The sequence below is a fragment of the Scyliorhinus canicula genome, chromosome 3 (assembly GCF_902713615.1).
Source record: "Scyliorhinus canicula chromosome 3, sScyCan1.1, whole genome shotgun sequence".
In the NCBI taxonomy this organism is placed as follows: domain Eukaryota; kingdom Metazoa; phylum Chordata; class Chondrichthyes; order Carcharhiniformes; family Scyliorhinidae; genus Scyliorhinus; species Scyliorhinus canicula.
The window spans coordinates 227,349,265-227,375,139 of NC_052148.1; the positions used below are offsets into that span (position 1 = coordinate 227,349,265).

A 25,875-nucleotide genomic window follows, 5' to 3' on the forward strand; every position below is an offset into this window, starting at 1 on the left:
CATCAACCAAAGGAGGATCCATATGATTTTAGGTTGGGGACTCCTGAGAAACACTCCTGCTTCACCACCTATATGTAATAACAGGGATCTATTGAACTGCTGCATAGTTACAGAGGGGAGTGGGAGGAGAATTTCTTGACCACGCTGTAGTGCTGCATGAGGCACTGGCTGACTCCAAGATATGATGGTGAAAATAGGGTATCAAAGATTAAGCAGTTCTCATGGATTCTGTTCACTTTTTATTATACAATAGTCCCTGAAACCACTTTAGATTTCAAAAAAGAGTTGTGAACCTATAAAGCAGACATCACATTTTACTGAGCAAAAATCTACCAAAACAAACACACTATGTTGCCTCATTCCTATGACCGAATTTGTAATTCTGGTTCTACACAATTCTCTAATTAGCCACTATATGAATGGATTAGATTTAAGTAACTGAATTAAAGGAAATAGTTAAAAGGTTGTGCTCAGTATTCCAGTGCTGTGTACCAATCACAGCATGATTTGCTGACTTAGTCAACCTCCAATAATTATTCAATTATCTTTCTACTTCCAGGTTCAGCATGGTTACTCTTTGCCAGATACTCCTTCAGTATAGTCCTCAAGTATTCCTGCAAGATGGTCATTATGTGTCTTGAATTTCCTTCTCTGGGAAGCTGGCTTTTTCCTCTTCTGAATACATGCCTACAGATAAATATACATATTTTAGAAACAACATCTGACAAACTGGATTTCTTTTCCTGTCAGCAAACAGCTGGAGAGCGCATTTGTCACCTTAAGAGATTAATATTGGCTATTTAAGGCTAGGGAACACAGATCGCTCTACATTTCTGAGCACAGACAAGTAGTGAGCAAGCACGACAAACACCAATATATTTAACAACAGCACAGGCAATGTGGTTATAGATGGTGAGCTTGGTCACTCATTACTGACACACAATGAAACCTGTCCTTGTAAAACAAGCTTATGATTTATTATAAAATAATATTTCTAATTTCAATCCCAAAGTGTTCAGAAACAGAGGGGCTCTGGGGACAGAGGGGTCAGTTGAGGTCATTTAGTAGTGAGAAGGTTTAAATGGAAATGTACTTACCACCTTCTTTGGTCCCGTCTCCTGCATTGAAGAAATCCCCTGTCTTTTCAAATACTCCTCAATCTTCTCTTCATCCATAGAATCCACTGGAATACTTCTCCAAAGCTTTTGAAATTCTGCATCAGAATAAATACTTCATTGTTATAATTAGAGGTTTTTAAATAAAACTGTGAATATAATTTATGCTTGGAATTAGTCTGTCTAAATGAAAACACATCATCAAAAAGGTAATAATGCCTGGATTGTTACCTGAGTAACATTGTTGCCCCTCCTGGATGAGGGTCAAAACTGATGCCTCACACAAACTACTTACAAAGATATTTTTGAATCAAGTTTACTATATTCGGATCAAATGTGTCACAGAGACTCTTACGCAGTTAATCATTGTCACACAGACTAATACTCAATAAGTGTCACACAGACTTTAACTCAATAAGTGATAACTGTTACTCAACTCACGAATAGAACTCAAACGTTACCCTAAGTAAAGCAGCTGGCCAAGCTATTCTCAAAGGATGTATAACTGGTCACCAAGCCCCTGACTCGGGGAATCTTTTGTGATGGCTATTCCTGGGGCTTTTGCTGATGAAGCTTTGAGTCCCCGTTTCTTTGTGTGACTGCCTCAAACTTGTTCCTCTCAACACCAGCTTACTTGAGCACCCACTCATTTGTCCACTTGGCCATCCATGGCACAAGTAATAGCCATCTGTATCCTTACTTTTCAAATGCTCTTATCTGAGCCTCATCACTCTTCTTGATGATCCAGCTTTCACAGCCATACATAGTCACCGGCCACACAAGGGGCAGGATTCTGTGGGAATCGGCAGGGCGGGCAACTCCGGTGCGAAGAAGTGGCATGAACCACTCCGGCGTCGGGCCGCCCCAAAGGTGCGGAACCCTCCACACCTTCAGGGGCTAGGCCGGCGCTGGAGTGGTTTGCGCCACGCCGGCTGGCACGGAAATGGCTTGGCACCACGTCAACCGGTGCCGAAGGGCCTCGCCGGCCGGTGCGAATTGGCTCAATGCGTGGGAGTGCCAGCACGTTCCGGTGTAGTGCCAGCGCATTCGCAGGGGGGTTCATCTCCGCATCGGCCATCACGGAGGTCCACAGCAGCCGATGCAGAGGAATAGAGTGCCCACGTGGCACGTGGATCGGTGGGCTCCGATCGATGGCCAGGCCACCGTGAGGCACCCCCCCAGGGCCAGATCCCACCCCCCGCCCCCCGAGGACCCTGAAGGCCACATGCGTAGCCAGGTCCCGCCAGGAAGTACCTGTTGTAATTTACGCCGGCGGGACAGGCCAAAAACAGGCAGCCACTCGGCCCAGAGAATTGCCAGGGGGGCCGCTGCTAGTGGCCGCTGACTGGCGCGGCGCGATTTCCGCCCCTGCCAAATCCCCGGTGCCGGAGAATTCGGCACCCGGCGGGGATGGGATTTGCCCCCGGCAACTCTCCAACCCGATGGTGGGTCGGAGAATCCCCGCCCAAGGACTTTCGGAAGACAAATTTACATCGTAATCGAGATGCTGTGGCTAACAACATTATGACCCTTGTTAAGTCTAACCAGAATTTTTGGGTACTCTGCATCTTATGGGATGAATGGCCTATGATAGTGGAAGGTTATCAACTTGTACAAGCTGAGCTCCATTAATCAGAACCTTACAGTGAAAGATCAGTCAAAGAATGATAGAGATCTAATTTCTTGTTGTCTCTTTGGGGATGGTGATGACTTCCTTGTTTGAACATCGATTCTGTCCAGAATTATCAGTGTTGAGGCAACATCTTTTAGCTGAATGTAAATATCCTGCTGTGTTCACACACTGTTTGCATTTCTAAAGAGATAGTTCCAAACAAGTGCATTTACGTAGCACTTTTAAAGTATTAAAATGTGTCAAGGTTCTTGACAAGCGTTAACAAAATTTGACTAAGCTACAGAAGGTCAAATGATCAAAAGCTTGGTCAATGCGGTAAGTCTTAAAAGGAATCACAAAAGAGAAAGTGATAGAGGTTTAGGGAGGAATTTCCAGAGCTTAAGAGCACCGATATTTGAAGGCATGACTACCAGTGGTAGAGTAATTAAAATTGGAAAGACATAGGAGGCCAAAGAAGTCGGGAGTAGTGAGGCCATGGAAAATTAAAAAAATTAGAATTTAAAAATCAAGACGCTGCTCAACATATGTTGTTAGGGAGCACAAGGGGGCTGGGTAAGAAGGACTGTGTGTCAGGGCAGGGTTTTGAATTACCTCAAGTTTACGGGGTCGGGGGGGTAAGACGTGGCGAGGATTGTCAAGTGTGCACTGGAATAGACAAGTCGAGAGGTAACAAAGACATGGATGAAGTTTGAACAGTAGGTAAGCGAAGGCAAAGAGGAGTTGGTCAATATTAAGGAGGTAGAAATAGGTGGTTTTAGAAATGGCACAGATATGGGTCAGAGGCTAACTCCAGGGTCAAATAGACCACCAATGTTCTGAACTGTCATGTCCAACCTCAGACAATTGTCAGGGAGTGAGATGGAGTCAGCAGTAAGAGAACAAATTTCTCATCGGGGCTGAAGGCAATGGCTTTTATTTTCCCCATATTTGGAGTAAATTTCTGCTGACCCAGTAGTGAATGTCTAACAAGTGGTCTGACAGCTTAAAGACAGTGGAGGGTTCATGAGAGGTGGAGGTGAGGTAGAGCTGGATGTCTTCAACTCGGATGCGGAAACTAATGCCATGGTAGCATTTAATGTGATATATCTCAGAGCGAGGGTCCATCCTGCTCAGGCCTCCGGTGGCTAATGGAGAGGTATGTAGGTGTCAAGGGTTTCTTCCATAGGAAGAAGGCCTGGTCAGTAAATTTGCCAGGGCCTGCTTTACTTGTCCAGCAAGCTGATCCCATTTACCTGTGTTCTGGGGCCTTCAGACTTGTTCCTGATCCCTCCCCTGTGCAGTACCAGCAGCAGCCATCGGTCCTAGTAGTTTCCGATTGGCCAGTGGCTCTCGAAGGCAGGACATCTTCCGGCATTGATGAAGCAGATGCCCGACGGGTTTTTGATTGCATTGGAACAATTAGGAACGGCTGTGGCTGGGTTGTCACCTGCTCTTTAGCTGGTGTTTGGGCTAATTACTACAGCTATTAAATCCAACCCTATGTTTTGAATCATGTTGCCAAGGGGAAGGATGTAGTAAGAATCAGGAAGGGTAAAGGGAAGACACACACCTGAGATAAAGGTGTGGGGGCAGGTAAATAAGCTATTGCATGCAATTTCTTGGCTGTAACTGAATAGATAAGAATGGAACCTAGTGAATGCAGTCCCAGCTAGATGGTGTAGTGGTTATAGGTCCACGTCAAAGGTTGCAGACAGATTAAGATAAGGAGAGGGATAATTTATCTTTGACAATCATATAGGATGTCATTTGTGACTTTGGTAAAGCTATTTTGTATCTACGGTGGGGAACAAAACCTGATTTGGGAGTATTTAAACATGAAATTCCAAGGGCAGAAGGACTATGGCAGAATTGAGAAATGGACTGAGAGCGGGTCGTGTACCGATGTGGCCTCATGTAACTTTATTTTTTCACTGCGTGTTGGTGTACGTACTAAATGAGTCGTCCTGTATATTTGGATAGGGGAAGAGTTGGGACTCTCATTTGCAATGATGGTTCTTTGGGGCTTGGGTGTATATGCGGGGGTTGTATGCAAAAGGGGATTTCTTGGTTTTCCTGTAACCGGGCAAGGGGGAAGGAGACCCAGGCGAGGGCCTCCACGCTGGCCGGTTTAAGCCGGCCACTGATCGGGAGTGAGGTGGAGGGAGGGGCTGCAGCCATTAGAGCCTGGTAGAATAGGTTTTGGTGAGCCAAGCCGGGGTGAAAAGTTGGGGGAAGGAACCGAGATTTGGGGGGGGGGGGGGGGGAGAGTTTACAAGAGGAAGTGGAGGGGAGGAGTCTGGGAGGAGGGTGGGGGAGAGAGAGTCTGGGAGGATGGGGGGGGGGGGGAAAGAAAGTCTGGGGGGGAAAGACAGTCGGGGGGGGGGGGGGGGGGAGAGAAGGGGATGAGGCCAAGATGAGATCAGCCATGATTGTATTGCATGGGTGAACAGGCTCGAGGGGCTGAATTGCCTACTCCTGCTGCTAGTTCTTATGAAAAGTTCTACTTACCTTCATCCATGGTGAACTGGCAGCTTTTGTCATTATAGAAGAGGATCTTCTTCTTATCTGGTCGCGTCACAAAAATAATTTGGTCCCCCAACACCTAGGAAGGTACATAACCCAAATTTCATTCATTTTTAACTTTCATGATACCTTTTCATAGAAAGCACAAAATATGTTGAAAACATAGATGTTAATATGGCCTATGTTTGCTTCAAATCTTCTTGTAGTGCTGGTTATATAGATGATATTGAACTATCCAGAGGAGCTGCTGAAATGGATCTTGAAGTGGTAGACTCCAGTTCCATGTTCAATTGCAGCAGAACATTACCAGTGATTGATTCTACAGATCAGCAGACTTCAAGGTTTTATGCACGTACAAAGGAGACAGAAAGCGAAGGTCTGTGACAGGGTGGATGGAGGCAAAAATTAACCGACAAAAGGGATGATGCTTACAAGGGAAAAGGAGATGGTGACTGTACACGTAAACAGACAAATTGGGTGTATCTGGAGGTGTGAATGACAAAGCAGAATCATTACCAACAACTGCCGTTCAAACATAAAATGACAAAAACAAATGGGACAGTGGTAAAGACCTGAAATTGTTGAACCCAATGTTGCAGTTGGAAGACCGTCAAGTACCTAATAAAAATACTAATCCTCACAGGTTGAAGGCGGAGGACAGAGCGATTAGGATGGGAAATAAAATTAAACTTGTACTCTTCTTATTTTTTTTTAAACAAAGTCCTACTCTAGAATTTATTACTTCTATTCATTTCTGAATTTTGGGGCTGAAATTTTATGGAGCCGCCAAGAATAGAAAACGTGGCTTGCTGAATTAGGCAGGATACAAAATTTTGATTTCCCAACGGTGAGTTCAGATGCAGAGAATAAGTCAGAGGTGTGTTTATGTCACTGCCAGGGCACGTGCTGCCCTGTGGCGGGTTACTACATTTTTATGCCATGAATACTCATTGGCATAAAACTTTTTTATTATTTTTTATAAAACAGTTTTCCTTGTTGAACTCATGGGAAGGGAGCAAGCGATTGGGAGCTTGCTGGACTGGAATACGTTGGGGATCAGGGGAGGGTGGAGCAGTGGGGTCGGGGCATAGAAGAGTGGAAAAGGAATCCAAGGGAGGGTAGAGGATGCAGTTGGGAGCACAGAAGGGGAAAAGACCTGGCACCCAGAGTGTGGCGGTAGAGATGCAAGGACAGTTAGACCGGGTGGGAAAATGAGAAACCTGAAAGCAGGGTTAGTAATGTCCACAGGTGGGTTCATCTCAGGGTGATGGATGGCAGAGGGAACATTCACAGTCTGGGGGTGTGGGGGGGGGGGGGGGGGGGGGGGGGTAGTTGATTTGGTATGGAGGCAATGTTTAAAAATATACCTTTATCGCTTTCTGTGCATTTGGTAGTCCTTCCTCTATATCGTCTAAGAGGATTCCTCCCAAACCTCGCTGATCATGCTTGTCCAAAAGCCTCAGAAGAGCCTTTTTATCTCTCAAATTGTACTTGGGTTTAAAGGCATATTTTCCATCTGTCACATCGATTTTTGGGTTGCTTAGCAATGCCTGAGGAAAAATAAAAAGATGCCATTGAAACATTTTCAGGGAAACACAAATTCCTACCAATGAATCTGCTACTTTGGAAAGCCAGGAAAAAGCAATTTTCTCAGGGCTTTAGTGATGTACTCGTAAAAGGGTTGGGAACCTGGAGTTAAGAGCTCAAAGTGGTAAATGTGCCAAGCTACAAGCAAGATTGTGTCAAACTGGTGATGTCCAAATAAGGGACTTGATATTTATTAAACCACTTTATTTATAAATACATATATACATTAATGGATGTCCATGGCACTGTTAATTGAGCACCATAACCATCAGGCTGCTGCATTATAATAGAGAAGCTTAGATGTACAGAAGGGTTGCCCCACTATTGGCTCTTCCTTCTCAACCAAAGCTAATCACGTGCTTTTCACCATCTAATTCACTATTCATCTCAAATTGTTCAATGGCTTCCTTCTGATTTTTAGGTGTCTGATGTTTTCGGGTTCCTGGAAAATGATCTCTGCCTTTCTGATTTTGATTGTTTATATGCATTGTTTTATTTACTTTTTTTCTTGCTTTGGCAAGGTCCCTCAGGGCAGACTGGTACAAAAGGTGAAGTCACACGGGATCAGGGGTGAGCTGGCAAGATGGATACAGAACTGACTAGGTCATAGAAGGCAGAGAGTATGAATGGAAGGGTGCTTTTCTGATTGGAGGGCTGTGACTAGTGGTGTTCCGCAGGGATCAGTGCTGGGACCTTTGCTGTTGTTCGTAGTATATACAAATGATTTGGTGGAAAATGTAACTGGTCTGATTAGTAAGTTTGCAGACGCCACAAAGGTTGGTGGAATTACGGATAGCGATGAGGACTGTCAGAGGATACAGCAGGATTTAGATTGTTTGGAGACTTGGGCGGAGAGATGCCAGATGGAGTTCAATCCGGACAAATGTGAGGTAATGCATTTTGGAAGGTCCAATGCAGGTAGGGAATAGGGAATATACAGTGAATGGTAGAACCCTCAAGAGTATTGACAGTCATAGAGATCTAGGTGTACAGATCCACAGGTCACTGAAAGGGGCCACACAGGTGGAGAAGGTAGTCAAGAAGGCATACGGCATGCTTGCCTTCATTGGCCAGGGCATTGAGTATAGAAATTGGCAAGTCATGTTGCAGCTGTATAGAACCTTAGTTAGGCCACACTTGGGAGTAGTGTTCAATTCTGGTCGCCACACTACCAGAAGGATGTGGAGGCTTTAGAGAGAGTGCAGAAGAGATTTACCAGGATGGAGGGCATTAGCTATGAGGGGAGATTGAATAAACTTGGTTTGTTCTCACTGGAACAAAGGAGGTGGAGGGGCGACCTGATAGAGGTCTACAAAATTATGAGGGGCATAGACAGAGTTGATAGAAGTTTTTCCCAGGGTAGAGAGGTTAATTACTAGGGGGCATAGGTTTATGGTGCGAGGGGCAAGGTTTAGAGGAGATGTACGAGGCATGTTTTTTTTTTTTACACAGTGGGTAGTGGGTGGTGGAAGCAGGGACGATAGTGACATTTAAGGGGCATCTTGACAAATACATGAATAGGATGGGAATAGAAGGATACGGACCCGGAAGTGTAGAAGATTTTAGTTTTGACGGGCAGCATGGTCGGCACAGGCTTGGAGGGCCGAAGGGCCTGTTCCTGTACTTTTCTTTGTTCTTTGTTTTTTTAGTATATCCAATTTTTGTGGTTTCTCTCCCTCTTCTTTCTTAGTAGGCAGCAGTTGGTGGGAGGTGAAAAAAAATGACGACTGGTGGGGGCACCTGCCAAGATGACTCTAACATAGGGATAGGTTTAGACCATTTCATCCCTTAAGCTTGTTCCACCGAGTCATGGTTGATCTGTGCCTGATTCCAGATATCTGCTTTTGCTTGGGGAGAAAGCAGGATTAGGATATAGAGTTGGATGATCAGTCACGATCGTGATAAATGGCGGAGCAGGCTTGAAGGGCCAAAAGGCCGTCTCCTGCTCCTATCTTCGGTGTATCTAGGTATGTTTCATATCCCAGAATACCTTTAGTTAACGGATACCTATCGATTTGAAATTAACAATGATCCAGTGTCAAATGTAATTTGTTAAAGGAAGATTCAAACTTCCACCACCCTTCACATGTAGAAATATTTTGTAATATCAATTGTGAAAAGTCAGCTCCAGTCCAAGACTCCCCAACCAGCAAAATTAATTTCTATCGCCCATCCATTCCCTTTAATATTTTGAAAACATCAATCACTCCTTAATCTTCCAAATCCCAGGGAATACAACCCTAATTTGTGTAACCTCTTCTAATTCAAATTTAGATATCACTATTGTAAATCAATGCTGCATTCACTCTTAAGGTTTCCTCTGGGTGTTCTGGTTTCCTCCCACAGTCCAAAGATGTGAAGGTTAGGTTTATTGGGCATCTTAAATCGCCCCTTAGTATCCAAAAGGTTAGGTGAGGTTACTGGGTCATGGGATAGGGTGGGGCTCTTTCAGAGGGTCGGTGCAGACTCTGTGGGCTGAATGGCCTCATTCTGCACTGTAGGGATTCTATATCCTAAGGTGCGATAGATACCCAGAACTTAACACAATACTTCAGGTGCAATCCAACCAGTGATCTGTAAAGCTGTAGCATGACTTCTACATCTATGTATTCAAATCCTCTAGCTAAAAGGCCAAGCCTTTTGATTATTTCCAGTACAGGCTCATGACATTTTAATGTTTACATGGTCCCCCAAGTCTCTCCAGACCTTCACTTTTCACTATTTAGGAAGTATTTGTACTATCTTTTTTAGGTCCAAATTAAGGCTGGTTTAGCTCAGTGTGTTAGACAGCTGTGATGCAGAACAAGGCCAGCAGCGCGGGTTCAATTCCCGTACCAGCTGAGAATGCTGAATTCTCCGTGTACCTGAACAGGTGCTGGAATGTGACGACTAGGAGCTTTTCACAGTAACGTCATTGTAGTGTTAAGGGCTGATTTAGCTCAGTGGGCTAGACAGCTGGTTTATGATGCAGACAAGGCCAGCAGCGCAGCGCAGGTTCATTTCCGTACCAGCTGAAAATTCTGAATTCTCCCTGTGTACCCGAACAGGCGCTGGAATGTGGCGACTAGGAGCTTTTCACAGTAACTTCATTGCAATATTAATGTAAGCCACCTGTGACAATAAAGATTATTTATTTAGTCATAATGACCCCCCCCCCCCCCCCCCCCCCCCCATTTGACTATATTGAAGTCCATTTGCCACAATTTTGTCCATTCACTTAATCTAGCATTAAGAGTGGGGAAGGACATTTTACCTTTGTCATCTAAACATGGCCTCTATACTCACATTGTGTCAGAGCAAATGCCATTGCTGGCCACATCTTTCTATCCCTTTCCATTCATATTCCCGCTTCCTCTCCAGATTTCCTTTGCATCTGATACTGAAAGAATCTTTCCCCTAAATCACCTCCAACAGCATTTTCAAATTACCAACTGTCCAGCCTTTGGCCCTCTATTCACGATACTCTTCCTGCAGCTACCAGTCAGGTCAATTGCACCAACATCTTTGATGATGTTCCCATAAAACTATTATCCACTATTCACTCTCACTTAGTCTGACAACTGGTTTAGCAATTTAACAGGTCTCGCTGGGCCACTTATAGCATCACCACTGGGTACGGCCCTCTGACAAAGCTGTTCATTGTTCTAGGATAATTCTGGAATGAAACGATAACCTGATTATTCTCTTCACTACAATCCTTTTTCCTTTTGCTTAAACCCCTCCTCTTTATCCCTCCAAATTTCACTTCCAACAGGTTTGTTATATGGTCTTCCACAACACTAAGAATGTGACATCCGTTCAACTGCAGCTATCGCCTCCCTGCCCAACACGCCAACTTCCCCTTTGGCTTTCCCCTCTCCAATCCTGAACTTGTAACATTCTCCAGGTTACTTAAGAACTTGGAGCTAGAGTAGGCAATTCAGTCCTGAGCCAGCTTCGCCATTAAATACAATCATAGCTGATCTCATCTCCACCTTCCTGCCCACTCTCCAACCCAGTGCTAATTAAAGCCTGGCTATTTCCTACTTAAATTTGTTTTGTGGTCTGGCGTCACTGCACTCTGGGTGGGTTATTGCACAGATTCACGACTCTTTGAGTGATGCAATTCCTCCTCATTCCGGTTTTAAAACTGGCATCCCGTAGCCGAAAACTATGGCCTCTTCCAAGTCCAACAAGGGGCAACATCCGCTCTACATCTACCTTGTCAAGCGCCTTTAGCATCTTATATAACAATTAGATCTCTTCTCTTTCTTCTAAACTCTAGCGAGTTAAGCCTAAACTGCTCAATTCCCTTCATAAGACAAGTCCTTCATCCCTGGATTCAATCTAGTGAACCTTCTCTCAACCACCTCTAATGCATTTACAGCCTTTCCCTAAGGGGACTAAACTGTGCACGGTACTCCAGATGCAGTCTCATCAATGCCCTATACAGATCCCTCTGCACAAAGCATTTTGATGTTTTTCCATTTAGATAATTTGCTTTTTATTCCTCTGACCAAAATGGATAACCCCACACTTATCCATGTTAATGTTGGCCCACTGATTTAACTTATCCATGTTAATTTGTAAATTTCGGATTTCCTCATTGCAACTTGCTTTCCCATCTATATTAGTGTCATCTGCAAATTTGGTTATAGTATATTCTATCTCTGTATCCAGTTCATTAATATAGATTGTAAATAGTTGGGGCCCATGGACCAAACCCTCTGGCACATCACTAGTTACAGTTTGCCAACCAGAAAAATACCATTTATCCCCACTCTCTGCTTTCTATTGGTTACGCAATCCTCCATCCAAGCTAATAGATTACCCCAAACACCGTGGCATCTTATCTTGTGTATTAAACTTTGGTGCAGCACCTTGTGAAATGCCTTCTGGAAGTCCAGATATGCTACATCTACAGGTCCCACATTATCCACTTTTCTTGTTACATCTTTGAAGAACTCTAGCAAATTAGTCGAGCACTATTTACCCTTCGTAAAACCATGTTGACTCTGATGGATTACGTTTTGACTTCCTCTCCCATCTTCCCTCGTTCCTTCTCTGAGCTAATCTAGCCCACGAGACAAGAACAAGAACACAAGAATTAGTAGGAGTATATCATTTGGCCCCTTGTGCCTGCTCTGCCATTTGATAAGATAAGGGCTGATTTGACTCGCCTCAACTCCACTTTCCTGCCAGTACCTCCATAACCCTTGGCTCCCTTGTCACTCAATTCAAAACGCATCTCCTGCTCCCTTTGACAAAGGGGAGGACAAAACTTCTGACCGTGTAACATCCCTTCCTGACCCATGTTGCATGGTATTGTTAATGGCTACCTCTGTGGGTGGCACAGCAGCACTGTGGTTAGCACTGTTGTTTCACAGTGCTGTCCCGTCCACCCGCGATCTAATCCCAATACTATGGTTGGGAAGTTTGGGGGGGGGGGGGGGGGGGGGGGGAGATACACTAGCCCCACCCACCTTTAGACCTATTACTGCTCACTTAAAGTTCTCAATCCACCTCCAGTGCCGTAATATGTTGGCCTGTTGAAGGTGAGAGGGAATACAATTTTATCACTGAAGTTGGTGAAAAGGCAGGAAGGAAGGTGGTACATCCTGTGCGCAGAGGCAGCCATCCTAAGATCATCTCCCCTCTCCACCTTTGTTCCTCCATGCCTGGACTCAAACCTGTGCCCCCAACTCCCTCCCTAGGCTGCTCGATCACTCTCCACCCAAATGATCCCAAGGCTTACCTGTATGCGGCATCCATGACACTTCTTCACTGGGCTGCTTACAGTCCCAGCTGCACCCACTACTGAGTTTTGGTAGTGCTATGCATGCAAGACTGTAATTAAATTAGATAGCAGCTCAAGAGAGCAGGACTTTCTTTCATTGAGGGGCAGACGTCCAACCCTCAGCATGTAAACAGACTCGCAGGATATATCATTCTGGGGAGGCCTTCTTCAAAGTTGTGCCATTTCTGACCAACTTTTATTCTGGGAGCGCTAGCAGTACATTTCTTCCCTCTTCTCTCTCCTCCCTCCTATTCCAAAAAATCCAGCCCTAGAATTTTAAGGGGTAAGCTAATTGAAATATTTAAGGTGACTAAAGGATTTGGTAGTTTTTCTCCAATATCTTTCCTCTGGTGGGAAGTCCAGAAGAAGTAGGAATAATATTAAAACTAGAGCTAGATCATTCAAGGGAGATGGCATGATGCACTTGTTCATCAAAGGGTAGAGGAAATTCAGAACCATACACCCAAAAACTATTACAAAAAGCTGAAAAGAGGTCAATAGATAAAGAAAGAATACTGAAGAAACTGGAATCTGAAATAAAACAATAAATGTTAGGAATATCAAGTGGGTCTGGCAGCATTTGCAGGAGAGAAACAGAGTCGATGTTCTTATGAATGGCATTGACCTGAAATGCTAACTCTTATTTCTCTCTTCACAGATGCTGTCAAATCTGCTGAGGATTTCCATCATTTTCTGAGACTACTTGATTAAAAAAATATATATTTTGGTGGAGGCATTTTCAAATAAATACATAACAAACAGGAAAACAAGAAACAATTGTGGCAACAGTAAACAGCCATGCATCCTTACATACTGTCCAAAAATCTCCCCCTCCAACTCTACCGCTGCCACCCCAGCGTCTGACCCCCCCCTTTTTAAACTTTTAACCCAAACCCCCATCCCAAACAGGAACTGAAACCTTCCCACCCCGCTGAAGACTCAATACTCCTTAAAAAGTCGATGAACAGCATCCGCCTAGAGGTGAACCCCTCCTCTGCACCTCTGATGGCGAACTTGTTCTTCTCGAAGTGCAGGAACACTGCCAAATTGCTCACCCCCACCTCTACACTTGGCGGCTCTGAGTCCCGCCAACACAACAGAATCAGGCTATCAGAGATGCAAAGGCCAATCTCTTCACACCTGCATCCCCAGATCCTCCAACAATTCAAATATTGCCATTCGGAGTTACTGTTACCCCCCCAAATCTTCGGCATTCTCTCTGCAAAGCCTGCCCAAAATCCCCCTAGCCTTGGACATGCCCAAAACATGTGGACGTGGTTTGCCGGCCTCCCCACACACCGCCCATACCTATCCTCCGCCCCTGGAAAGAGCCGACTCATCCTGGAAACTGTCATGTGGGCCTTGTGTACCACTTTGAACTGGATGAGACTCGAGTGTTGCGCACAACGAGGATGCATTAACCCTCTGTGAAGCCTCACTCCACACTCCAGCCCCAAAGCCCCACCCAGCTCTTCCTCCCACTTACGCCTGACCTCCTCCACTTGGCACTCACTCTCTTTAACAGCTCCCCACATGCACCCGAGACCTTGCCCTCTCCTATTTCCTTCTTGCACAGCAGTTTGTCCTGCAGCTTCGGGAGTGGCAGTGCTGTAAACAAAGCCACCTTCTTCCTCAAAGTCCCTAACCTGCAGATACGTGAACCAATTCCCCTTCGGCAACTGTAAGTCTCCTCCAGCTTCTCCAAGCCTGCAAACTTCCCTCCAACAAACAAATCCTTAAAATATTCCATCTCCGCCTGCTGCCACCCCGGAACCTCGCATCCAGCCCACTTGATGTTTATTTAGGCAAATGGATCGAGGGGTACAGAACCAAGGCTGGTCAATGATATTAAGATACAGTTCAGTCATGATCTAACTGAGTGGAAGAATAGAAAGGCCTACCCCCATTTTCAAACTCACTTCAGGGACTAGAGTACATATCGCAGCTGTCATTTCAATGCAGTTCTGAGGGAGGTGCTGTCGTTTGGATGAAAAGGGGGAGGCGGTGGTATAGTGGCACCGTCACTGGACCAGAGACCCAGAGTAATGCTCTGGCGACCCAGGTTCAAATTCAGTCAATGTAGATGGTGAAATTTGAATTCAATAAAAATCTGGAATTAAAAGTCTAATAATGACTATGAAACCATTGTCAATTGTCGTAAAAACCCATCTGGTTCACTAATGTCACCAATTAATGGGAAGGAAATCTGCAGTCCTTACCTGGCCTGGCCCACATGTGACTTCAGATCCATAGCAACGTGGTGGACTCTTAACTTGCACCTCAAGAGCAATTAGGGATGGGCAATAAATGCTGGCCCAGCCTGTAACATCCATGTCCCATGAACAAATAAAAAAAAACTTCAGACTCTGTCTGCCTTCTGAATTGAATGTAAAGGTTCCCATTGCCTGATTTGAAGCAAGGGCGTTCTCGAAATGTCTTAGCTAATATATATTCTTCAATCAGCATCACTAAAATAAATTAACTGATTATTGATCTGCTGATATTTGTGCACGATTTAATCATGCACAAATTGGCTGACGGATTTTTCTACATTATAACACGGTACTGAATTAACTGTAAAATGCTTTAGGCCATGAAAGACACAATATAAATTCAAGATTTTTTTTCTTTCTGCGCACTATGTTCAACTGTACATTTGGGTTAAGTGGTAGGGTTCCCATTCCTCCATCCATTCTTAAGTATTTCGTCAAATAATAACTATATAAATATCTCACCTCAGTCATCAACCATTGTTTCTGTCTCATACCGATATCCAGGAGTTTCGTCTCATCAAGAATTTCATCCAGTGTCAGTGGATGGGTATCTCCGCGCTGGTGGCGAGTCTGCATAAAAACGTAAAGGTTAAACTAGGTACAAGTGGATAGAAGCTGCAACATGAAAACAGACCACATGGCCCAACAAATCTGTGACAACACTTAGCCTTCATTGAGAAAATACTCCTGGCCACATCTACTTATGACTAATAACCCTTCGCCCATCTATCCAAACTCAGTTTGACTGCTGACATAGTTTCTACCTTAACCTTAACCACTAATCCTGGAAGTGAACTTTGAAGCCTCAACTATGTGGAAAGAAGTTCCCACTTGCTATGGGTTCTAAATATCTCACATTTAATCTTGGCACAATGGTCCCTTCGTTCTACATCCCTTAACACAAACCTCAGCTGATGGGAGGTCCCCACCATCACAGATTCCAGTTTTCATCCATTTTAATTCATTCCACAAGGTATGAAAAACAACCGAATGCCCTGGCCACAGTAAAGTCCATAAAGCCATGAAAATATCTGGTGTGGTGCAAAAAGGTGTGTATTCTATAACTAGCTACTGTGCAGTGTTACTGCAACACTAACATATTATTTGCTGTCCACAAAAAGAATAAATCCAAGCAAGGCAATTACTGACTATCCATCATCTCTAAATCACCAGCAAAATAACAGAAAGATTGAAGTTTACCTAGTAATATTCCAGTACAGACTTGATGGACCAATCAGCCTCCTTCTGTGCTGTGCTATTCTATTCTATAATCCTATCCTGCTGATCGAAACTCACTTCAGTTCCATCAAGACCATTTGGCTACAGACCTACAGTCTACGTCCAAATATAGAGCTGAATTCCAGAGGTGAGGAAAGGGCAATTGTCGTTGACATCAAGATGGTATTTGGCGAAGTATGGCGCAAAGGAGTCCCAGATAAACGGAAGTAAATGAAGCTTGGGAAGAATCTGATGTATCTGGCGTCCTAAAAGATGGTTGTGGTAAAGTTTCACAACATCATACAGGAGTCTCACAATAGCATCCAAGGTCCAATTACCTTCAGGTTTTTTCATCAATGACCTGCCTCCATCAAAAAGAACAGAAATAGTGAATTTGCTTGATGATTTGGATCTAAAGAGAGAGCTAAGACGAGCAAGGAGGGGACATGAGAAGTCTTTGGCAGGTAGGATCAAGAAAAACCCAAAAGCTTTCTATAGGTATGTCAGGAATAAAAGAATGACTAGGGTAAGAGTAGGGCCAGTCAAGGACAGTGGTGGGAAGTTGTGTGTGGAGGCTGAGGAGATAAGCGAGATACTAAATGAATACTTTTCGTCAGTATTCACTCAGGAAAAAGATAATATTGTGGAGGAGAATGCTGAGACCCAGGCTATTAGAATAGATGGCATTGAGGTGCGTAGGGAAGAAGTGTTGGCAATTCTGGACAAGGTGAAAATAGATAAGTCCCCGGGGCCTGATGGGATTTATCCTAGGATTCTCTGGGAAGCCAGGGAAGAGATTGCTGAGCCTTTGGCTTTGATTTTTATGTCATCATTGGCTACAGGAATAGTGCCAGAGGACTGGAGGATAGCAAAGTGGTCCCTTTGTTCAAGAAGGAGAGTAGAGATAACCCCGGTAACTATAGGCCGGTGAGCCTAACGTCTGTGGTGGGTAAAGTCTTGGAGAGGATTATAAAAGATACGCTTTATAATCATCTAGATAGGAATAATATGATTAGGGATAGTCAGCATGGTTTTGTGAAGGGTAGGTCATGCCTCACAAACCTTATCGAGTTCTTTGAGAAGGTGACTGAACAGGTGGACGAGGGTGGAGCAGTTGATGTGGTGTATATGGATTTCAGTAAAGCGTTTGATAAGGTTCCCCACGGTCGGCTTTTACAGAAAATACGGAGGCTGGGGATTGAGGGTGATTTAGAGATGTGGATCAGAAATTGGCTAGTTGAAAGAAGACAGAGTGGTGGTTGATGGGAAATGTTCAGAATGGAGTTCAGTTACGAGTGGCGTACCACAAGGATCTGTTTTGGGGCCGTTGCTGTTTGTCATTTTTATAAATGACCTAGAGGAGGGCGCAGAAGGATGGGTGAGTAAATTTGCAGACGACACTAAAGTCGGTGGAGTTGTAGACAGTGCGGAAGGATGTTGCAGGTTGATAGGGTTGTGAAGAAGGCCTATGGTGTGATGGCCTTTATTGGTAGAAGGATTGAGTTCCGGAGCCATGAAGTCATGTTGCAGTTGTACAAAACTCTAGTATGGCCGCATTTGGAGTATTGTGTACAGTTCTGGTCGCCTCATTATAGGAAGCACGTGGAAGCTTTGGAACGGGTGCAGAGGAGATTTACCAGGATGTTGCCTGGTATGGAGGGAAAATCTTATGAGGAAAGGCTGATGGACTTGAGGTTGTTTTCGTTAGAGAGAAGAAGGTTAAGAGGTGACTTAATAGAGGCATACAAAATGCTCAGAGGGTTAGATAGGGTGGACAGCGAGAGCCTTCTCCCGCGGATGGAGGTGGCTAGCACGAGGGGACATAGCCTTAAATTGAGGGGTAATAGATATAGGACAGAGGTCAGAGGTGGGTTTTTTACGCAAAGAGTGGTGAGGCCGTGGAATGCCCTACCTGCAACAGTAGTGAACTCGCCAACATTGAGGGCATTTAAAAGTTTATTGGATAAGCATATGGATGATAAGGGCATAGTGTAGGTTAGATGGCCTTTAGTTTTTTCCATGTCGGTGCAACATCGAGGGCCGAAGGGCCTGTACTGCGCTGTATCGTTCTATTGCAGAGTTTCCTTCCTTACTACCTGGTGGTGTTGTGTTACAGTTCACTTGAAGTCAGAGCTGATGTGACTGCACTTTTACACACATGTTGTAGTCTGGAGTTAAAAATAGTGATGATAGGAGCTCCAACATTCTTTCCATCACATCACAGACCAGGTATCTCTTCCACTCTCATCATTTTCTATTGGTGTGTATCAGAAGGATTTGCAGATTGATACTCAAACTGCAGAGTTATGAATGCACCTTCCTTGACCATCAGTTCCTGAGGAAGGTCTCGAAATATGGAGATTCTGGTTCAGTGGTAGGGACACCACAATTGCACCACACGATTCCTCTACGATCTACAAAACACATATTTGATTGCGATTAATGCTTTCCACTTTCCTGGATGCGTACAACTGCACAACATCCAGGAAACTTGACACCACCTTGGATAGGAGGTCCACAGGATTAGCACCTCAACCACCAGCTTAAATGTCCACTTCCTCAATCACCAGAATTCTATATACTACTAACACAATGTACTGCAACAAGACACCAAAGCTTCTTCTTGCCAGCATCTCAAAACCCATGAATTCTACCACCACCTACAAGGTCAGTGGCAACAGATGCATAGAAGGTCAATGGCAACAGGTGCATAAGAACATTATCAAGTTCCCCACCAAACTGCACACTATCCTAACTTGGACATATATAGCCATTTTGTTTTCACAACTGGGGAAAATTCTCGAACTCCTGACTTAACATCAATGTGAAGCACCTTACCACATAAACTGCAAAGGTTCAAGAAGGCAACCCATCACTTTCTCAAAGCTCTAGCTAAAAGGGTAAAGCTGCTGCAAATCAAACGCTGACCGAGAGCGCGAAGAGCCGGGGAGCGCGAAGAGCCGGGGAGCGCGAAGAGCCGGGGAGCGCGAAGAGCCGGGGAGCGCGAGAGCCAGAGAGCGCGAGAGCGATCCAGTCCAGAGAATCATCCTTTTGTTCCCGATGCAATCTGCACTATTTCTCAATGAATTTATCTTTCTTCAACAATTTGTCTAGTCTCAATCCTCCTCATTTGTATATTTCTTTGTTATGCTTTAAAGAGATAAGGTACGGAGGTGCCCACACTTGATTCTTTCAAACATGATGAGAGGTTTATTAAGAGGAGTTACTCATACAATCTAAGGGGCACAATTAATTAAATTCATAACATTCTTGAAAGCTTGTGTTAGGGATTTTTAGATAACTGTTTAATTATGATGCTTGCTGCAATGCAAAGTTAGCATCTGGATGCAAAATAGAAGTTACTTTAGGAATCATTCCATGGTTCAACAGTCTGTTAAGAAATTAGAACTGGATGAACAGCTTATTAACATTTTATCAGCAGGGCTTATCCTCAAGCATAAATAACATAACAGGCAAAAACAAAAAAGGATGGATACGAGATGTTTCGAGGGAGTTGTGGAACCGATCATGGGGAATGGCACAGGCTGAGATACGGGAAGATGATGTAAAGGATAGAATGTACATACAAAGGCTCTAAACATTCACAGAAGATGGATTAAAATATGGGAGGGCTTTAATTCTATAGTTTTGACAAAGAACTTGACATGCTATTAAAGAACAGCTTTCACAGGACAATTAAGTCCTGCCAATATAACACTAAAGGCTACTCCAAAAAGAAAATGAAGGATAGATTTTTGGGGGAAGCCATTGCAGCAGACAGTGAAGAGAAACACCCACGGGTGGAAATAGGCTGACTTTGATCTAAAACGCTTCGATATTTTGAGAAGCCATGAAGACATGATGCACTGAGGCAAAGACCAGCTGTTCGCACATGCCAGCCTGCCCGACCTGGACTTGATACTTGTCATAGTCGTATGCCTTTGCTGTGTAACTAGTGTGTTATATCCCATGTTAAACTCTGATCAAACTCAACATTCCTTCTCATATTGGTTACAGGCAATCCTGATTGATTAGATAATTGATGACAAATTGAGCTCAAATTAAAATATCAATAAATTGCCTTTCTTGAAAATTACTATTTACCGTTGGGACGGTAGGGACCCCCCAGTGTTCAATAACTTCCTGACTTCGGTTGACTGATTTTGTCACAACGATTCCGTAAGAAAGATTATATCATTCTTTTCCAGAGAATTATTAGCTTTGAGACATTTATTCTTGCATAGGATGCTAAAGCAAGTAATATCAAGCTAATTAGTTTAATTGTAGAATTTCCTGTTTGGTAACAAGCTACTAGTGTATATTTTCAGGAAATACTATTTAATACACTGTTTATTTTAATCCATCCTCATTGAGGATCATTTTTTTTTCATGGTTTTGTCCCACGTGCTGCACAAAGCAAGTTTTTTCTCTTGTTTGAGAAGAACAGAATTATTACTCTGTAACTCACTATGCCTTCTGAAACTTCACAACAAAATAAACGTTCCTCTAGTCCCCATCACCCTTGTTGTACTCATTAAAGTAACTGCAATTTAGGAACAAGAGTAAACTGTTTCAAACTTTGAAAAATAATGAATATAAAATGGGCAAATAAAATTGCTTGAAAAGAGAATTGCTAAAGAGAAAAAGGTACATAAATGGAAATTCTTGTGGTGTGTCACAGTTAACAAGATTGCTGTTAACAGTACAGTAAATGTCCCCCGCCACCCTCACCCCCACTCCACATGTTGCACCAGTGCGTTGCTAGATTACACAAATAGTTAAAGGCAACACAGCTCTTTATTCTCCCCTCTCCCTCACGAGTTGGAAAGCAGTCATAGAATCCCTACAATGCAGAAGGAGGCCATTTGGCCCACCAAGTCTGCAGAAACCCTCTGAAAGTGTACTGCACCCAAGCCCACTTCCCCGTCTTACCCCAATAACCCTTTAACCTAACCTACACATCTCTAGACACAGGACAATTTAGCACGGCCAATCCATCTAACCTGCACATCTTTGGCCTGTGGGGGGAAACTGGAGTACCCAGAGGAAACCCACGCAGACAAGGGAGAACGAGCAAACAGAGAGTCACCCAAGGCTGGAATTGAACCAGAGTCCCTGGTCCTGTGAGACAGCAGTGTTAACCACTGTGCCACCACACATTTTTGATTGCATGAATGGGAAAAGATTAAACATTTCTCAACAAATGTTGTTTACCAAGTTAATTCTGCTGAAAATAATTAATTGTTGCGCTACTAATGTACCACCTTTTTTTATAGAAAAAAGCATTTCAGGATGATTTGCAGATGTTTGACCAAATATAAACAGACATATAGACAAAAAAGGATATGAGAAGGAATAACCAAACGTTATTAAATGAGATGGGCTTTAAGAAGACGACAGGGAGATAAAGAAGCAAAGAGGTTTGGGAGGAAATTCCAGAGAACAGGGGCTTGTTAACTGAAGTCACAGTCATCAGTGTAGGTAGGGAGGCAAAGGGAGGGGGTGTGTAAGTAAGCAAAGTCAAAACAAGTCAGGGTAGCAGAAAGGGTTGTAAAACAGTGTGTAAAAGAAGAACAGAGATAGGTGTGTACATAAACTGACACAACAAAGAGGATAGAAACTAGAGCCTTGTGGGAATCCAATGCTGCTGGGTGCAAACAGAAGCCAGGGCTGGAGATTGTCATGAGAATGTCACTAAGAAATGTTTGTCTGCTCAAGTGGCTGCAGTGATGTCAGAGTGTGGGTGGAGCTGAGCTCTGGCTCGGCTTTTTATTTTCACTTTGAGGACCCCTGGGTGTGTCTGTGTTTTTTAGTTTTGTTTTAGTGTTGGAGCTGCAGCCAGCCAAAGAAGGTGTAATTTTGATCTCTGCCATCAAAAGACAATCTTTAGATTATTTGGTGAATTCAGAGTGATAACTGCTCTCAGAAGAGAATTTAAACCTGATGTGTTTCTCTAAAGAGGCGTCTTTTTGTCTTATAGATGTTACAAGGAAAGATTAAGAGTTACTTAGAAAGTACTGTATTCTTCGGGGGATTTATTGGTGTTGATAGTTGTTAAGATGTTTACTGTGGGTTTATAAAGTGTTACCTGATTTCATAAATAACATTATTTTAATTTAAAAGTACTGCAGAGTAGGCCCGTGTGTTTCCCCATAACCACAATCTGTTCAAAGTTGTGGATCAGGTGAACTCCATGATACACTTTGGGGCTCTCTAAACCCTGGCCCATAACAAGATTGTCTAGCTACAGTTCAATAGATAAGAGCGTAACCAATCAAGGGTAATTCCACTGAACTGGACAAAGGAAAGGCATTGGAGGCGAATGGTTGGTGCGACTGACCATGCAGAGGTCAACAAGGGAGAGTGCATCAGAGTCACACAGGATGTTTTTATGATTTTGGCCATTTTAAACCTATGACAGGGACCAAAAATATGATTGAAGTTATAGGTATATATTTGGGAGGTCACAATACATTTGGCAACTTTTGAGAAGGGAAGTAGCTTGTAAGGACGGAAGAACAGTTCGTTAGAGTTCCTCTGCCAAAATATTTTTGGTTACTTGATCAATTACGTTGTGTTGCAAGGGGACTGTCTACTTATAATCTTTTGATGTTGGCCGCCATTCACAAGTCCTCCAATAATAAAGTGGCCCATTCCAGGCCCCTGCAGCCTCGAGACAATATCCAGATTTGGGCTGACAAGTGACAAAAGCAAAACACTGCAGGTGCTGGAAATCTGAAATAAAAACAGAAAATGCTGGAAAAACTCAGCAGGTCTGACGGCATCTGTGGAGAAAGAAGCAGAGTTAATGTTTTGAGTCCAACATGACACTTTGGAACTTTATTTTACTTGGGCTGAAGTGGCAGGTGAACATCTGTGTTACAGAGTGCCAGGCAATGAACACCGTCCGACAGCGGTGGGGGTTACATGGATTGGGTAGATACGTGGGCTTGAGTAGGGTGCTCTTTGCAAGGGCCGGTGCAGACTCGATGGGCCCAATGGCCTCCTTCTGCAGGGTAAATTCTATGATCTATAAGAATTATGAGGCAATTTCTTTTTGACAAAATGGTCACCAATAACACCTTTTAAAGCAAAAGAAGGTTTCCCATGAAGGACCCATTTACAATGCCATCAGCATGGTTCACAGATGGGGGGGGGGAATTAACAGAGGCAGAGCACATGAATGGTCTTAAATAAATTTGTCCATGAACTTCATTTGTTTGTTCAAGGTAGGGATGGGGGGGGGGGGGGGGGGGGGGGGGGGAGAAGAGAAGTTTAAGATGATAAATTGATAGCAAAGAAAAGGCAGGGATTATCTTTGGCTCTCTACAATGATCAGCAGTTTTGTTAAAAAGCATGTAGTGTGCCAGGACTTCATATCCAGTGCACAACAGATCAAGTCTGTGCCCCTTAGAAGTGAGTGAGTTGAGATGCAAGCCATCCAACCAGCCTCCTGCACCAACCTCCCCGGACATGCGCCGGAAGGTGGTGACTAGGGGCTTTTCACAGTAACTTCATTTGAAGCCTACTTGTGACAATAAGGGATTTTCATTTCATTTTTATCCCGGGAGATTGATCAGAGTGAATATTTTGCTGGGGACAGGGACATCAAAGTTAGATGCAAGGGTGTGGTTCTGCAAATTGGTAGTTGCAAAAGTAATGAGGTGTCAGAAGTACCAAAGTTGAGGCAGTTAGGATTCAGAAGGTTCATTTGCAACTAATCTGGAGAAGACTTTACTCAGAGATAGACACAGGAACTTGGCAGCTGACAATTAATTTTTGTTCCCACTACCTCTACAAAAATGTGGAAACTTCAAAGTATTAATTGCCTATTTTGACTAAATTATGAAAGTTGATTACTGGTCCCAGTAGAAAGATATGAAAGTAAGTTACCTTCATGTAGTTAACTATTTTAGCAAGCACTCCAAACTTGTACCCAGCACTCCCTGGAAGCGCTCTATAGGCGAAAGATCCATTTTCTGTAAAAGAGGAGGGTAAATTATAAAACACTTTTTCAGGAAGATACAAAACAACTCCAGCATGCTTCTATGTTGCCGATTTCGAACCAAAACAAAAAATTCCTGCTGAGCTGTTGGGATTTTTTTTTGAAGTTTGGTAGTTTTCCTGGAGGATTCCTACATTTAAAAAAAAAAATTATTTCATGCCATCTGAGTATCACTGGCACGGCCGACATTTGTTGTCCATTCCGAATTACCCGAGACAGTGGTGGCAAGTTAGCTACATGAATCGCTGCAGTCCAGTAGGTATACCCAAGTATTGTTAGGAAGGGAATCGGTAACAGTGAAGGAACGGTGACATTGCTCCGAGTCAGTATGTGTGTGGCTTGGAGAGGAACTTGCTGTTAGTGGCGCTCCAACTGAGTCTGCCACTCTTGTCCTTCTAGGTGTTGGGACGTCACAGATTTGAAAGGTGTTGTTGAAGGAGCCACAGTAAATTGCCCCATTGCATCTTGCATTTGGTACACACTGCTGCCATTGCAGGGGGTCCAGGTACTTAGACATTTGTCATGAAAACGTGTAGAAAATCGCAGGTTCAATTCCGGCATTGTGGAGTTTGTACATTCTTCCGGTATCTGTGTGGGTTTCTTCCCACAGACCAAAGGTGTGGGGGTTAGGTACATTGGCCATGATAAATTGCCCTTTCGTGTCCAGGGATGTGCAGGTTGGGTACAGGGGTTAGACAGTGGAGTGGGCCTTAGGCAGAGTGCCCTTTCAAAGGGTCAGTGCAGACTCAATGGCCAAATGGTTTCCTTCTGCACTGTAGGGATTTTATGATTCTAAATAAATTAAAAGACCAATAATGGAATTCTGGACTTCCTAGCCAAAAGACGAGAATATAGATGGGTAGAATTAGTATCTCAGCTGACCAAAACACTTAAAACACACCTGGAGTACTGAGCGTGGCTCAAAAAATTTAGGAAGCACTGTCCACATGTGGTCTTGCCCGGCAGGACCTTGGTAGGCATCCATCCGGGACGGGGGGGGGGGGGGGGGGGGGGGTGCTGCCCCTGTGGCCTGGCCCGCGATCGGGGCCTACCGATAGGCGGGCCGGCCTCTCGGGCTGGGGGCCTCTTTTGTTCCGTGCATGCCCCTGTAGCCCTCCGCCATGTTGCATCGGGGCTGGCGCTGAGAGGGGAGCCACCACGCATTGGCGCCGGTCACACTGCACATGCGTGCCTTTGCGGCGGTCGCACTGCGCACGCGCAGACCTGCGGCGCCCATCTGACGCTAGTATCGGCAGCTGGAGCGGCGTGGGTCACTCCAGTGCCGTGCTGGCCTCCTGTAGGAGTCAGAATCACTGCTCCTAAGGGCATGAGCCTCAGGATCAGAGAATCCAGCCCAGGGTCCTGAATCTTAATAAAGAAAATTATCAGGGTGTGTGGCGCAAGTTGGCCATGGATCGGGAAACGTTACTTAAAGGGATATGGTGGATAGGCAATGGCAAACATTCAATGAGCGCATGGTTGAAAAACAACAAAATTGATACGGGAAAGGTGGCCAAACCATGGCTTACAAGGGAAATTAGAGAAAGTATTAGATCCAATGAAAAGGCATACAAATTGGCCAGAAAAAAAACAAACCTGAGGTTTGGGAGCAGTTTAGAATTCAGCAAAGAAGGATAAAGGGATTGTTTAAGGGGAAAAGAGAGTACGAGTAAGCTTGCGGAGAACATAAAAAACTGACCGTCAAAGTTACTGTAGGTACGTGAAGCGAAAAAGATTTGTGAAGACAAATGCTTTCAGTCAGAAAC

At 44.1% G+C, this 25,875-nt stretch overlaps 1 protein-coding gene across 2 annotated transcripts in view; it reads right to left on the reverse strand.

The window, feature by feature from the left end:
• Nucleotides 1-222: 222 nt before the first annotated feature.
• The window catches only part of gtf2e2 (general transcription factor IIE, polypeptide 2, beta), a 64,872-nt gene continuing 39,219 nt past the window's right edge, over nucleotides 223-25,875 (reverse strand). For both annotated transcript variants that reach the window (XM_038792337.1, XM_038792338.1), the window contains 6 exons: nucleotides 23,998-24,083; nucleotides 15,349-15,456; nucleotides 6,618-6,800; nucleotides 5,236-5,329; nucleotides 1,098-1,213; nucleotides 223-687 (listed from right to left, as the gene is read on the reverse strand). In XM_038792337.1, the coding sequence (XP_038648265.1) occupies nucleotides 571-687; nucleotides 1,098-1,213; nucleotides 5,236-5,329; nucleotides 6,618-6,800; nucleotides 15,349-15,456; nucleotides 23,998-24,083 (704 nt within the window). In that variant the 3' untranslated portion in view covers nucleotides 223-570. The remainder of the gene's footprint in view (nucleotides 688-1,097; nucleotides 1,214-5,235; nucleotides 5,330-6,617; nucleotides 6,801-15,348; nucleotides 15,457-23,997; nucleotides 24,084-25,875) is intronic.